At 45.1% G+C, this 16,548-nt stretch overlaps 1 protein-coding gene across 3 annotated transcripts in view; it reads right to left on the minus strand.

Moving 5' to 3' along the window:
* ANKRD31 (ankyrin repeat domain 31) overlaps nucleotides 1–16,548 on the minus strand; it is a 408,642-nt gene that overhangs the window by 361,248 nt on the left and 30,846 nt on the right. For 2 of the 3 annotated variants that reach the window (XM_075342271.1, XM_075342267.1), the window contains exons 2-3: nucleotides 11,278–11,448; nucleotides 4,584–4,651 (exon numbers count right to left, since the gene is read on the minus strand). In XM_075342271.1, coding sequence (XP_075198386.1) covers nucleotides 4,584–4,651; nucleotides 11,278–11,448 — 239 coding nt within the window. Of the gene's footprint in view, nucleotides 1–4,583; nucleotides 4,652–11,277; nucleotides 11,449–16,548 lie in introns of those variants that run through there. The other variant, XM_075342277.1, reaches the window with a different exon arrangement.

A 16,548-nucleotide genomic window follows, 5' to 3' on the forward strand; every position in this document is an offset into this window, starting at 1 on the left:
GGAATAAATCGGTCAGGGGAGACCAGTAGTGATATTTGGCTCTGGGGAAGCTGCAAGGTCAGCTGTAGGGGAAATTTCACGGCTATGGATTGCAGTCGTTTTACAGCGGGGTTTCACTTTAGCGGTTTCCTGGGAGAACTAGGTTTGGGGTGCGAAGTGACCCAGTAGCATAAGCAGTGTGAGTGTCATCCTGTTGTTGTATCTCAACCCCAGTGGTGGTTTAATTCAGCTGGAGACAGGAGGAGGACTGACTGTACAGGGTGACTGTACAGTGGTTCTTTGGTCGGTACTGGGGAGGACGATGGTACAGTCGGTACTGCATTTAATTGGTTATATTAAGGCCAGCGGGGCATGGTGTGGATTCCGGTATAGTTTGGGAGCTTGTGGCATGGTGGGCCTGAGTGGCCGTCAGAGGGACCCGGTGGCTCCTGCCACCAAGGATCAGGGGAGTGCGGTGCAGTAAGGTGGACTGGGTCGCTGGATGGTGCATATATGGGATGCTCAGAGTTTAAGTGATAGATGGAAAGGTTTTAATGGTTGGTTTGGCTTGCAAGTTGGGGGAGCAAGCGTTGGGTGTGTGGGGGTCCAGGCCACGCAAGGTGTCACGTGGCCTGTTCTGTGGCGGGGTAGGTCTGGTCCAGAGGCGGTTTAACGGATAATGTTATTTGATTGGAGAGTCACTTGTAGGATATAGTGGCTCCGGTTACAAGGATCTTGCAGGCATGGGTCCTGCAAGGTGGGGGGTATTGATCCGTAGGTGATTCATACCTCATCTCCGGCCCGGTGTGTGTTGCGGCCAGGGATCATGTTTTGGTGGTGGAAGGTGGTTTCTGGACCGGGCCTACCCAGGGTTACGTATTGTATTACGTACTGTATTATTATTATTATGGTATTACCTATTGTTAAATGTTGGGGACGCCCGTTGGACGGCGCCCCCTTGTGTTAGTGTGTAAACAATAGGCAATAAAGGGCTGCTGTGGCCATTTTTTACCAAGTCGCAAGCAGTGTCCATGTATTATTGATACCGGGTAAGGGTAATTGGGAATAATATAGGAATCAACAACCGGAAAATCCCTCCTGGAAATGTCAAGAAAGCCATGGAACCCATAGGGTGTAGGGGCGACATGACAGCCCGGAGGGTAGGGAGTTGATGGGGTTAAACAGTATTGGTTCGTTTAACAATGAGGAAAAGAAGGTGATTGGTTAGGGGGTGGAGTGTGGTGGAAGGAAAGGAGGGAGCTTTATGGTGTATATAATAGGAGGTGGGAGTCCATTACCTCCTCTTACATTTCCTGGATGACAGCTTCCCACCCACCCTCCCTTCTATTGTGTATTGTTATGATTGGTGTGTTTATATGCATGTATAGTTATTCAATTTTTAGAGCCATTACAACAAAAAAAAAAAAAAATGAGAAAAGAAAGTATTGGAGGAAGTGTCGTGTATAAAATAAAATAAAAAAAAAAAAAAACGAAACAAAAGAGATTTCTATGTGGATTGTGATGTATATTGTCATTTGGGATTCTTGTAAGTGGGTGAATAAGATGGGGGTAATGTGGGAATATATGTATATGATGTGTATGATGTATATGTGTATGGTCAGCATAAATAATGGGGATTATGTCCTTTGTCACAGCAGCGGGGGTAGGTCTGGTCCAGAGGAGCTCTAATTGTTACTGGTGTTTGGGTGGAGAGCCACTGGGGAAGGTACAGTGGCTCCGGTTACTGGTGACCTGCAGGTACAAGGTTGTCTGCAGGGAGGAGGTATTGCTCCGTTGGTGATCAATGCCTTATAAATGGGTCAGGGTTGTTGCCAAGGATTATATATTAAGGAGTTGATGGTTGCCAGGGAGTCACAGGTGGCTATAGTGCCCCAGGTGATAGGTAATTGAAAGTACGGGTGTTTTTGGTTTGGGTAAGGGTATTACTCCTTTGGTGACTTTTACCTCATTTAAATATGGGACCATTGTTATGGTCAGTGATCCATTTTGGTGAAATGGTAATCGCAGGAGGAGTCACTGGTTGGGGTCATGGTTCTGGATCCAAGTGCAGTGCAAGCACGTGGTTCTGCAAGGCATAGGGGTTTTGATCCGTAGGTGATTAATACCTCTTATCTCTGGGCTAAGCTGGGTTCACACTAAACGACAGCGACAACGACGTCGCTGTTACGTCACCATTTTCGGTGACGTAACAGCGACCTTGTAAGTCGCTGTTATGATCGCTGCTTAGCTGTCAAACACAGCAGAAGCAGCGATCATAACGTCGCTGTGCTACATGTGCAGAGAGCAGGGAGCCGCGTTTACCGCTGGCTCCTTGCTCTCCTGCAGCACACATCGGGTTAATTAACCCGATGTGTGCTGCAGCTACATGTCACAGTTCAGAGAGCAGGGAGCCGCGCGCACTGCTTAGCGCTGGCTCCTTGCTCTCCTGCAGCACACATCGGGTTAATTAACCCGATGTGTGCTGCAGCTACATGTCACAGTTCAGAGAGCAGGGAGCCGCGCGCACTGCTTAGCGCTGGCTCCTTGCTCTCCTTGCTACAGTATACATCGGGTTAATTACCCGATGCATACTGCAGCCACATGTCACAGTGCAGGAGCCGGCACTGGCAGCAAGAGCGGAGGCTGGTAACCAGCGTAAACATCGGGTAACCAGGGAAAGGTCTTCCCTTGGTTACCCGATGTTTACGCTGGTTACAGCTTACCGCAGCTGCCAGTGCCGGCTCCTGATCGCTTCATTTCGTCGCTCTCTCGCTGTCACACACAGCGATGTGTGTGTCACAGCGGGAGAGTGACGACCAAAAAATGAAGCTGGACATTCAGCAACGACCGGCGACCTCACAGCAGGGGCCAGGTCGTTGCTGAATGTCACACACAGCGACAGCGACGGGACGTCGCTGCAACGTCACAGAAAATGGTGACGTAGCAGCGACGTCGTTGTCGTTGTCGCTGTGTGTGACACCAGCTCTAGTTGCAGCCGGGGATGTTGTTGGATTAAAGTCGCTAACGGGCTTTAAGGTTTTTGAGGTCACAGTTACTGTTATGCACATGGGGGATTGATCCGTAGGTGATTGATGCCTCATATCTCTGGGCTGGAGGTTGCAGCCGGGGATAATATTGAGTTGGAGGTAAAGAGGAATGTAAGGTTTTGAGACACGGTTGATACTTGATGCTACTTGGGGGGGGGTTTAATCCGTAGGTGATTAATGCCCCCATCTCTGGGTCGGTGTGTTGCGGCCAGGGATCGTGTTTCTGACGGTTGTGTGATTTGAAGGGTCACTTGTAGGATATAGTGGCTTTGGTTACAGGGATCTTGCAGGCATGGGGTCCTGCACGGTTGGGGTATTGATCCGTAGGTGATTAATGCCTCGTATCTCTAGGTCGGTGTGTTGCGGCCAGGGATCGTGTTTTTCTGACGGTTTGTGTGATTTGAAGGGTCACTTGCGGAATACAGTGGCTTTGGTTACAGGGATCTTGCAGGCATGGGGTCCTGCAAGGTTGGGGTATTGATCCGTAGGTGATTAATGCCTCATATCTCTGGGTCGGTGTGTTGCGGCCAGGGATTGTGTTCTGGTGGTGGAGTATGGCTTCTGGACCGGACTTATGGCGGGGGTAAGTTTGGTCCAGAGGCGGTTTAACGGATAATGTTATTTGATTGGAGAGTCACTTGTAGGATATAGTGGCTCCGGTTACAAGGATCTTGCAGGCATGGGTCCTGCAAGGTGGGGGGGTATTGATCCGTAGGTGATTCATACCTCATCTCCGGCCCGGTGTGTGTTGCGGCCAGGGATCATGTTTTGGTGGTGGAAGGTGGTTTCTGGACCGGGCCTACCCAGGGTTACGTATTGTATTACGTACTGTATTATTATTATTATGGTATTACCTATTGTTAAATGTTGGGGACGCCCGTTGGACGGCGCCCCCTTGTGTTAGTGTGTAAACAATAGGCAATAAAGGGCTGCTGTGGCCATTTTTTACCAAGTCGCAAGCAGTGTCCGTGTATTATTGATACCGGGTAAGGGTAATTGGGAATAATATAGGAATCAACGACCGGAAAATCCCTCCTGGAAATGTCATGCCAGCCTATGACTGTGTCCACTTGTCCTGCCGGCTCCCTGCTACGCTCAGCAGCCACAGTCCTGGTTACTGCCCTGGGAGTGGTACCTAGTGTTCTACCTCTCGACGGGCGCTTAGTTAAACCTTAGTTATGCAGGTTGCTCACAGTAGTTCAAGCAACATGCGGCAAACCTACCTAGTTATGCAGGTTGCTCACAGTAGCTCAAGCAACATGCGGCCTGGCATTGTCGTGTTGAAGAATAGCTCTCTGGACACTTTGGAGAAAGGATCATACCACTGGTTCCATGAGTGATCTATTCTGTACTGCAAATGAAACTGGCTACAAGTAGAATGAACCTGTAGTTGGCATAGGCTACACTTTATTTTATATTTCTGCAAAGGTGACAACACATTCTCCAAACATAATGTTGTCCATTTTTGTAATAAACTATTATTTGAACAATTTATAATATTATGGAGAGTATTGTATAAAATTTTGGTAGCAGCAAGAGTTATGTTATGTGACTTACCAACATTTTTCTTTGTAGGACATAAACCAGAAGCAGATGTGGGGGACAGGTTACCATTTATAAAGATCCTTTAAAATTCACATAGAAAACAGTCAGCAATCTAAGAATGTCAGATATCACATTACATCATAAGTTACATTTATACACATTTTTCAATTTTACAGTCATCAAAAATAGGCAATTTTTTCTTCCATGTCATCTTCCATATCATGTTTGCCTATTTTCTTTCTTTTTTTTTTTTTTTTGTAAATTCTTTATTTAAGATGTTTCTTAATATTACAGAAATGAAATTGCAACAACAAATAAGCATAAACATGTATTTTTCAGATGAAAGGAAAGAGAAAAGGAAAGGAAGGAGGGAGAGATGGGGACGTGAGGTTGGTATAAAGTAAAGAGAGGACAAGGGGTTGGGAATGTAGAGGGGGTAGGGGAAGGGGAAAAAGGTGAGATTCCCACCTATTTCTAAGAAGGTGTCTGGTTACTAGGATTTATATATATGAAAATATGAAAAGGTTTTGTTTTCAGAGGTGTGTATGAGCAACGTGTTTGTTTTGCTTAACTGTCTATTCGGTTTCTGAGCTAATGTGTTATCTTTGGATGAGAAAATTTGTCAAGAGATTTTAGTTAGCTTTTGGTATCTGTCCCATTTGTCCCAAGATTCTAAAAGCTTCGCATTTTTCCTAGTGTAATGCAATCGGGCTTTTTCATGTATGCTTATAAGATTTGATTCATTGAACCACTCGGTTAGACTCGGTGCATCACCTTCTTTCCAGTGTCTGGCTATTAGAAGTTTTGCTGCATTTATGAGATGAGGTATTATTGAGAGTTTGTTTAGGTGTTCCTTTTGTGGATCTAGATTGAGGATAATAAAGTTTGGGTTGAAAGGGAGTTTGGTCTTGAGAGCATTTTCTATGTGAATTTTAATGGAATCCCAATATTTTGCTATTTTTGGGCAATGATACCAAATGTGTGAAGGGGTGCCAGTCATTTGATTACATCTCCAGCAGTGTGGCGACAAGGATTTGTCAATTTTGTAGAGAATGTCTGGGGTTTTATACCACCGTGTGATAATTTTATAGTTGAGTTCTTGATATCTAGATGCGGTTGATAGGTTGTGGGCGTTGTTGAAGATCATTTGAATTTCACTAGGGTTGAAGGTGGTGTTTAGTTCCATTTCCCATCTATTAATGTAAGAAGGTTTTTCCGAAGTGTTATATAGTAGCTTGTATATTTTTGAGATTAGCCTATTCTTCCCTTGAGCATGTAGTAGAAATTCTTGTTGGGGGGACAGGTATGAAGGGGAAATATCTGGGATGTGATATGAAGCTAGGTCTCTAATGATGGCTAGGTCTTTATCTTTTAAATCTATTGGATTAAAGATGGATTTTAGCTCTTGTATAGTTAATGGTTCATGGTTATGGATTATCTCTGACTTTTGCCTATTTTCTAATCCGTTATTAACTAAACTTTAGAGACTTAGCAATGGGTCAGTTAAAAATGGTTGCAGAACAGAGGTAAAACGAACGTCTTCTATTTTTCATTCAGTTTTGATAAATCTCCATAGACCTACAGTACAGACCAAGAGTTTGGACACACATTTTCATCTCTAGAACAACTACTAAGAGGAGACTTTGTGCAGCAGGCCTTCATGGTAAAATAGCTGCTAGGAAACCACTGCTAAGGACAGGCAACAAGCAGAAGAGACTTATTTGGGCTAAAGAACACAAGGAATGGACATTAGACCAGTGGAAATCTGTGCTTTGGTCTGATGAGCCCAAATTTGAGATCTTTGGATCCAACCACCGTGTCTTTGTAGAAAAGGTGAACGGATGGACTCTACATGCCTGGTTCCCACCGTGAAGCATGGAGGAGGAGGAGGTGTGATGGTGGGGGGGTGCTTTGCTGGTGACACTGTTGGGGATTTATTCAAAATTGAAGGCATACAGAACCAGCATGGCTACCGCAGCATCTTGCAGCGGCATGCTATTCCATCCGGTTTGCGTTTGGTTGGACCATCATTTATTTTTCAACAGGACAATGACCCAAAACACACCTCCAGGCTGTGTAAGGCCTATTTGACTAAGAAAGAGTGATGGGGTGCTACGCCAGATGACCTGGTCTCCACAGTCACCAGACCTGAACCCAATCGAGATGGTTTGGGGTGAGCTGGACCGCAGAGTGAAGGCAAAAGGGCCAACAAGTGCTAAGCATCTCTGGGAACTCCTTCAAGACTGTTGGAAGACCATTTCCGGTGACTACCTCTTGAAGCTCATCAAGAGAATGCCAAGAGTGTGCAAAGTAGTAATGAAGCAAAAGGTGGCTACTTTGAAAAACCTAGAATGTAAGACATATTTTCAGTTGTTTCACACGAAGTATTTCATTCCACATGTGTTAATTCATAGTTTTGATGCCTTCAATGTGAATCTACAATTTTCAGAGTCCTGAAAATAAAGAAAACTCCTTGAATGAGAAGGGGTGTCCAAACTTTTGGTCTGTACTGTAAATGGATAAGTCTAATCCACAAAACTGAGTATTGAGCATGCACTCAGTCCAACAGATTAACATACAGATCTGTAAAAAAAAAACAAAAAACAAAAAAAAAAAAAACAGATGTTGCAAACGATTCCATTAAATTCTATGGGTCAGTTTGCTATCAATTTACAGACAGCACAAGTATGAGGAAAACTGATGTGTGAATGCAGCTCAAAGTGAAACTTTGCATTGATTTACACTTATATTGACTGCAAATATAAAACATTATAGCATTATAATGAGCATAAATAGACATATGTATGTTAGGGAGATGTAGCAGGTGCAAAAAGTATGAGTATAGAATCAGACTACAACGTATTCTTAAAAGGAATCTTTCACCAGTACTTTACTACCCCATCTAAGGCTAAGTTCACACTTCCGTTGTTTTGCATCAGTCACATGCGTTACTTGACGCATGTGACTGATGCGTTGTACAACGGATGACAACGGTGAAAAAGAAAAGAATCTCTTTGTCGGACTCAGTTGTGTGCGGGGGGCGGAGTTTGGGGGCGGAGCTGAGGACGTCAGTGCCGCGGTCTGCATGGCTGGGGACAGGTGAGTGAGTGAGAGTGTGTCTACATGCGGAGTGCGGGAGGCGGCAGAGCGCGAGGGGGCGGAGCGCGAGGGGGAGGAGCCGTGGAGCTGAGGACGTCAGTGCCGCGGGGACTGCAGGGCTGGGGACAAGTGTGTGTGTGTGTGTGTGTGTGCACACATGCGGAGTGCGGGAGGGGGCGGAGCCGAGTGGTGAAGTGTCGGCCTCCTTGCACACTGTATCCAGGGTAAATATCGGGTAACTAAAAGCAAAGCACTTTTTGCTTGGTTGCCCGATATTTATCTTGGATACCAGCTTAGCGCGGGCTCCCTGCACCCGTAACCACTGTAAATATCGGGTAACTAACCAAAGCGCATTGCTTGGTTACCCGATGTTTATCCTGGTTACGGGGGCGGGCAGCCAGAGAGCCCATGCGTAGCAAAATCCTATGGATCGCGCTGCTCAAAAAACGTTACATGCTGCGTTGCTCCCGCCCGGCGGTCAGTTAAAAAACGACTGACCGCGATGCAGCGGATGCAACGCAGCATCATCAGTCACAATCCGTCACTAATAGAAGCCTATGGGGAAAAACAGGATTCCTGCAAAATATTTTGCAGGATACCATAATTCCTCAAGGCTACGGATTGTGACTGATGCAAAACAACGGAAGTGTGAACTTAGCCTAAGAGCAGCATGATGTATGGACAGATATCTTGATACCAGCTATTTATCACACAATGGGCCACTTGTTGCAGTTTTCATAAAATCACTCTTTTATCTGTTGCAGATCTACCAGTTCTCTACATACTAACCTTTGTATAATCCACCCACCACCACCACTTATTGGCAGCTGCACTGTGCGAGGCAGAAAACCACCAATCAATAATGTGGGTGGGGTTACACAGACTTTGTGAATATGAAGGACTGGCGGCAGGTTTCCTAGTCCTCTAGTGATAATCTCCTGCTGATGCAACAGTGATTTATTAAAAATTGGAGCAAGCTGCATACTAGGTGACACGTTGGAATCAGGGTCTGTGTCTCTACAGCAAGCTAAACTCAGATTATGTAGAAAAAAAATCTGCTGACAGATACCCTTTATCCCCTTCACTCCCGGGCGATTTTCCACATTTTTGCTCCCCTTCTTCTGAGAGTCGTAACGTTTTCATTTTTCCGTCCATATTGCCATATGACGGCTTATTTTTTGCGGGCCGAGTTGTACTTTTAAATTAAATCATTAGTTTTACCATATAGTGTACTTGAAAACGGGAATAAAATTCCAGGTGTGGTGAAATTACAACAAAAAAGTGCAATTGCAAGATGGTTTTGAGGGTATTTTATTCACTGATTTCACTATATGGTAAAACTAATGTGTCAGTATGATGCCTCAGGTCAGTACGAGTTCGCAGATACCATGATGTGATCACGTGACTTCCGGTGGTTGCCATGGTAGCACAGGGTCATGTGATGACTCCTGTAGCTATCAGGAGTCACTTACTCTCAGGCCGGTTTCAGACGTTCGTGTTTAATTAGGTACAAGCCACACGAATGGTTATTGTCATAGTAAGGGAGAAAACACGGGTCTTTGCAATAAAAATATTTTATATATTCCCCTGTATTCAGCGCTGGTTTCTTCAGCTCTGGTGTCTCCCGCTTCTGACCCCCACTCATTATATTCATTGATTATTCACCGCACTGAGGAGCTGGAAGTTGGAGCATCGCGGGTACAGCGCTGGGGACAGCATCGTGGGGACAGGTGAGTATTCAGCAACCAGTGTGTGTAATCCACCGCTAGATCCAGGTAACCTCAGTGACAGCTCAGCCGATCACGCGGCTCTCTTCATTTGCTGCGTGGAGGTGACAGGAGCTTCGGTTTCTTCTGCTGCTCCGGTCACCTCCATGCAGCACAGCTGGAAGCGACGCTAGACCATCCTGGATTCCGCCGGACATGGAGGGCTTTTTGGGGCTGATTAAAGTGGTGAACCAGGGAATGTGTTTGTGTTTTTTATTTCTAATAAAGGATTTTTCAGTTGTGTTTATTTACTGTAATTTACAGATTAAATCATGGAAGGTATCTCGGGGAGACACCTGACATGATTAATCTAGGACTTATTGGCAGCTATGGGCTGCCAATAACTCCTTATTACCCCGATTTGCCAATGCACCAGGGCAAATCGGGAAGAGCCGGGTACAGTCCCAGAACAGTCGCATCTAATGTATGCGGCCATTCTGGGCGGCTGCTGACTGATATTGTTAGGCTGGGGAGCTCCCCATCCTGAGAATACCAGCCTTCAGCCGTATGGCTTTATCTGGTTGGTATTAAATTTGGGGGGAACCGCATGCCGGTTTTTTTAATTATTTATTTATTTCTATACTCCATAGTGACACGCCCACCGGCTGCTGTGATTGGGTGCAGTGAGACACCTGTCACTAAGCGTGGGGGCGTGTCTCACTGCAACCAATCATAGGCGCCGGTGGGCGGGGAAAGCAGGGAATACGAGATTGTTTAATGAGCGGCCGGCTTTTTCAAATTAGAAAAAGCCGTCGGAGCAGTGTGAACGCCGTGCAGCGCCGATGATCGGGGATCGGGGAGTATGAGAGAGGGGGGGACACTTCAGTCACTCGGGGGATTAGCGGTCACCGGTGAACGTTTGGTCGTATCTCCGGTATGTACGGAAACGGACCAAACACGCACGTTTTAAACGGATGTGTGTTGCAGGTAAAGCAGCTTTTTGAAAGGGAAGTTGCTAACGAAGTCGCTGTAAAGTCCCCTTTACACACTGAGACTTTGCTGCACAGCGGGAAACAAAAGAACCAAGGAATGGTCCCGAACGATTTGTAGTGATCAGCAACTTCACAGCAGGGGCCAGGGCGCTGATGTGTTTCACACACTGCAATGTCGCTGGGGAGGTCGCTATAACGTCACAAAACGGTGACGTTACAGCGATGTCGTTTGCGATGTTGCAGTGTGTAAAGCCACCTTAAAGTACTTTAGATAGTTGTTGGACAAAAATGATTGTTTGACTGACAGCCATTCCTTCAGACCCCCACAAACAGAAATATCTGGCTTGGTTGAGTGCTACTGTCTTCTTTATGAGAGAGATGCTACTGCTAGTCTCCTCTGGTGGTGGCTAATCCCCAGGAATAAAAGAATCAGTAGCTAAAATTTGACAAGGTGAATTCTTCTTTCTATCAACATCAACTGTCAGGCTAGAGGTGAGAGGATTCAACCAACCTTAACTAAAGTATATAGAGGCTTTTACTACATAACCATAAAGACACATAGGCATGTATAGGAGCGACATACATAAAGTTTTATTGTAGATCTATTGTAGCAATAAATACATACCTGTGCCTATGTAATTTCATTACTATACATTTAAAAAGTCAATAAATGCCAACAGAAATGTTTACAGAGCAAACATGTGATATACAATACCTTGGAATTATATTTATTTTTGTTGAAGAACTTACTGAAAACACAGGAACAAATACACTTTATGTCTCTCTTGACATGTCTGTTCCATAAAATACTTGCATCCCCATAAATTCCCAATGTTTTAATCAGCAGATCTGTTACATTCATCACTTAATCACAAAAATGTAAAGGAAAGAAAAAAAAAGTATAAGAACCTTTTGAGGTACGTCTCATCTTGTTCCTCATCACTGCCCGGGATGGAATCATCCACCATTGTTTCATCGCTGTCATAATCGCTATACATTGGGGTTTTGTTGGTCCGAGAGCTGTCTCCTTCCTTCATGTTTATGAATTTATCCAGTCTTGTAATCCTGAATTCACCTGTACTGTAATCCAAGAGGACACATCTTACAATATAAAGCTGAACTACATTTACAGTCATATGAAAAAGTTTGAAAAAATAGGAATAACGTTTGGAACACCATTCTAAGTCCGAACTGGGTGCAAAAACCTAAAAAAACATCACTATGGGGAGATAAGGTATGCACACCAGTGACTATGTAAGGGGAATACATGAAATAGCAGAAACTGCTGTGTGAATACGGACTTGAAAAATCCAATAGCTATATGCAAGAGTGAAAATGTGAAAAATGGAATCTGCATTACTGCCATGAACATATGAATCAAGAGAAATTTAGCTACTGAATTGATGTTTTTTTAGGTTTTTGCACCCAGTTCAGACTTAGGAATAACGTTTGGAACACCATTCTATTTGTTAGTATTTTTTCGTTTGTGAACCCTCCCCAACCACACCTATTGCCAATCCATATCATACGCATAAATAGCCTGGGTCTCAGCTTCCCATACACGGTAAGTTTTTTAACTGCATGAGAGGACACACACAAGCTAGGGACCCCAACGTAGAGAAATACTTTGGCGTAGTGTTGGGGCTCTATTGCATTGATCAATTCAGTAGCTAAATTTCTCTTGATTCATATGTTCATGGCAGTAATGCAGATTCCATTTTTCACATTTTCACTCTTGCATATAGCTATTGGATTTTTCAAGTCAGTATTCACACAGCAGTTTCTGCTATTACATGTATTCCCCTTACATAGTCACTGGTGTGCATACCTTATCTCCCCATATGAAAAAGTTTGGGCACCCCTATTAAATGTTAACCTTTTTTCTTTCTTTATAACAATTTGGGTTTTTACAACAGCTATTTCAGTTTCATATATCTAATAACTGATGGACTGAGTAATATTTCTGGATTGAAATGAGGTTTATTGTACTAACAGAAAATGTGCAATCCGCTTTTAAACTAAATTTGACTGGTGCAAAAGTATGGGCACCTCAACATAAAAGTGACATTAATATTTTGTAGATCCTCCTTTTGCAAAAATCACAGCCTCTAGTCGCCTTCTGTAGCTTTTAATGAGTTCCTGGATCCTGGATGAAGGTATACTTGACCATTCCTGTTTACAAAACAATTCCAGTTCAGTTAAGTTTGATGGTCGCCGAGCATGGACAGCCCGCTTCAAATCATCCCACAGATTTTCAATGATATTCAGGTCTGGGGACTGGATGGCCATTTTAGAACAATGTAATTGTTCCTCTGCATGAATGCCTGAGTAGATTTGGAGCGGTGTTTTGGATCATTGTGTTGCTGAAATATCCATCCCCTGCGTAACTCAACTTCGTCACTGATTCTTGCACATTGTCAAGAATCTGCTCATACTGAGTTGAATCCATGCGACCCTCAACTTTAACAAGATTCCCGGTGCCGGCATTGGCCCCACAGCCCCAAAAGCAAGCCCCACCAAATTTTACTGTGGGTAGCAAGTGCTTTTCTTGGAATGCCGTGTTTTTTTGCCTCCATGCATAACGCCTTTTTGTATGACCAAACAACTCAATTTTTGTTTCATCAGTCCAGAGGACCTTCTTCCACAATGTAACTGGCTTGTCCAAATGTGCTTTTGCATACCTCAGGCGACTGTTTGTGGCGTGCTTGCAGAAACGGCTTATTCACATCACTTTCCCATTGTTGACCGATGCACAGGTGTAAAAGATCTTTTTACACCTAGGCCTGCGACTGGAACACGGGGGCATCCGCTACGTCTTGAGGAAAGAAGGTTTAATCATAATCACAGACAAGGATTCTTTACTGTACGAGCAGTGAGACTATGGAACTCTCTGCCGCATGATGTTGTAATGAGTGATTCACTACTAACATTTAAGCAGAGCCTGGATGCCTTTCTTGAAAAATTTAATATTACCAGTTATGTATATTAGATTTTATGACAGGGTATTGATCCAGGGAACTAGTCTGATTGCCGGATATGGAGTCAGGAAGGAAATTTTTTCCCCATTGGAACTTGTTTGCCACATTGGGGGTTTTTTTGCCTTCCTCTGGATCAACATGTTAGGCTACGGGTTGAACTAGATGGACTTAGGGCGGCTTTGCACGTTGCGATATTGCACGTGCGATGTCAGTGGGGTCAAATCGAAAGTGACGCACATCCGGCGTCGCAGTCGATATCGCAACGTGTAAAACCTTTTTGATACGATGAACGAGCGCAAAAGCGTCGTTATCGTATCATCGCTGCAGCCTCCGACATTTCCATAATGCCGGTGCAGCGACAGGTACGATGTTGTTCCTCGCTCCTGCGGCAGCACACATCACTGTGTGTGAAGCCGCAGGAGCGAGGAACTTCAACTTACCTGCCGCCGGCTGCAATGAGAAGGACGGAGGTGGGCGGGATGTTTACATCCTGCTCATCTCCGCCCCTCCGCTTCAATTGGCCGCCTGCCGTGTGACGTCACTGTGACGCCACACGACCCGCCCCCTAAGGAAGGAGGCGGGTCGCCGGCCAGAGGGACGTCGCACGGCAGGTATGTGCGTGTAAAGCTGCCGTAGCGATAATAATCGCTACGGCAGCTTTCACTAGATATCGAACGTGCGACGGGGGCGGGACTATCGCTGCAGCATCGGTAACACATTGTTACCGATGTCGCAACGTGCAAAGCCCGCCTTAGAGTCTCCCTTCAACCTTAAAAACTATGATACTATGATACTATGATACATTGACACCATCTGCAGAAAGATGAAGCTGCAGGTCTTTGGAGGTGGTCTGTGGATTGTCCTTGACTGTTCTCAACATTCTTCTTCTCTGCCTTTCTGATATTTTTCTTGGCCTGCCACGTCTGGGCTTAACAAGAACTGTACCTGTGTTCTTCCATTTCCTTACTATGTTCCTCACAGTGGAAACTGACAGTTTAAATCTCTGAGATAACTTTTTGTATCATTCCCCTGAACAACTATGTTGAATAATCTTTGTTTTCAGATCATTTGAGAGTTGTTTTGAGGAGCCCATGATGCCACTCTTCATAGGAGATTCAAATAGGAGAACAACTTGCAAGTGGCCACCTTAAATACCTTTTCTCATGATTGGATACACCTGCCTATAAAGTTCAAAGCTCAATGAGGTTACAAAACCAATTTAGTGCTTTAGTAAGTCAATAAAAAGTAGTTAGGAATGTTCAAATCAAGAACTTGATAAGGGTGCCCATACTTTTGCACCGGTCAAATTTTGTTTAAATGTGAATTGTACATTTCCTGTTATTACAATAAACCTCATTTCAATCCAGAAATATTACTCAGTTCATCAGTTATTAGATATATGAAACTGAAATAGCTGTTGCAAAAATCCAAATTGTAATAAAGAAAAAAGGCTAACATTAATAGGGGTGCCCAAACTTTTTCATTTGACTGTATATCAGTCATGGGAACCACAAGCCATGATGTACTGCACACGTCCCTGCAAAGAATAATAAAGTATCGGATGCTTCAGAGTCAAAAAATGTTGGGGATTTTATGCTTGTATATATATTTCCTATGGAAGAACGCACTGAAAATCTAAGTGACAATAGAAGAAATGAGTGATTTTTTTTCACAAACCAAATCTGCACACGAAGAGAAAAAAAAAAAAAAATCACAACATGTGTTGGGAGATACGAGCCCATTCAAGTCAAAAGCGGGCTTTACACGCTACGAGATCGCTACAGCGATCTCGTTGGGGTCACGGATTTTGTGACGCACATCCAGCCGCTGTAGCGATGCCATTGCGTGTGACACCTATGAGCGATTTTGCATCGTCGCAAAAACGTGCAAAATCGCTCATTGGCGACATGGGGGTCAATTCACAAATATCGTTACTGCAGCAGTAACGAAGTTGTTCCTCGTTCCTGCGGCAGCACACATCGCTCCGTGTGACACCGCAGTAACGAGGAAGCTCTCCTTACCTGCCTCCCAGCCACAATGCGGAAGGAAGGAGGTGGGCGGGATGTTCGTCCCGCTCATCTCCGCCCCTCCGCTTCTATTTTGCGGCGGTTCAGTCACGCTGCAGTGACGTTGCTGTGACGCTGAACGAACCGCCCCCCCTTAGAAAGGAGGCGGTTCGCCGGTCACAGTGACGTCGCAGGGAAGGTAAGTAGTGTGACGGGTCCGGGCGATGTTGTGCGACACGGGCAGCGATTTGCCCATGTCGCACAACAGATGAGGGCGGGTACGCACGATGGCGATATCGGTACAGATATCGCAGTGTGTAAAGCGGCCTTAAGGCCAAGACCGCACTTTGCAGTTCAATTCTGCAGCGTGTAAGACACTGCGTGTGCGTCTCAGAACGCAGCCGAAAAAGCTGCGTTCTGAGACGCATTCGGCAGAACGCAAAGTGCGGACATTACTGGTGAGAATTCATGCGTTCTGGATGCTTTCTCTGCCATAGACAGAGTGAGAAAAGCATCCAGAACGCACATTTTTTACAGAACGCACCCACTCGGCTCTGCAGCATCCCCATAGGAAGCAGAGCAGAGTGTGACCGCACTGTCACTGTCATGGCTGGCTGCGGACAGTGCCGCGCGATCAGAATGAACTTCACCCGACTTCATTGTGATCGTGCGGCACTGTGCGTGTGCCGCGGCTTGATTTGCGGTCACACGTCAAGGACTCACCTGTGATCACAAATCCCCTGAGCGACTTTAACCGCAGTGACAGCACAGCTGATCGCGCGACTTACTTCAGTTGCTGCATGGAGTTCACTGGAGCGGCGGTGTTCTACTGCCGCTCCTGTCAGCTTCCGATGTAGCAGAGCTGGAAGCGTCGGAGGACCTTGCGTGGATTACGTCGGACCTGGAGGTGTTTTTGAGGGGTTAATAAAGTGGTGAAAGAGGGTGTTATTTTTTTCTTTCATTACAAATAAATTATTTTTTGGATGTGTGTGTTTATTTACTTTAACTTACAGGTTCATCATGGAAGGTATCTCGGGGAGACGCCTGCCATGATTAACCTAGGACTTAGTGGCAGCTATCGGCTGCTGCCATTAACTCCTTATTACCCAGTTTGCCACCGCACCAGGGCCGGTAAAGTCCCGGGACTGTCGCATCTAATGCATGCGGCAATTCCGGGCGGCTGCTGGATGATATTG

This window comes from Anomaloglossus baeobatrachus, chromosome 1, assembly GCF_048569485.1.
Source record: "Anomaloglossus baeobatrachus isolate aAnoBae1 chromosome 1, aAnoBae1.hap1, whole genome shotgun sequence".
NCBI lineage: Eukaryota > Metazoa > Chordata > Amphibia > Anura > Aromobatidae > Anomaloglossus > Anomaloglossus baeobatrachus.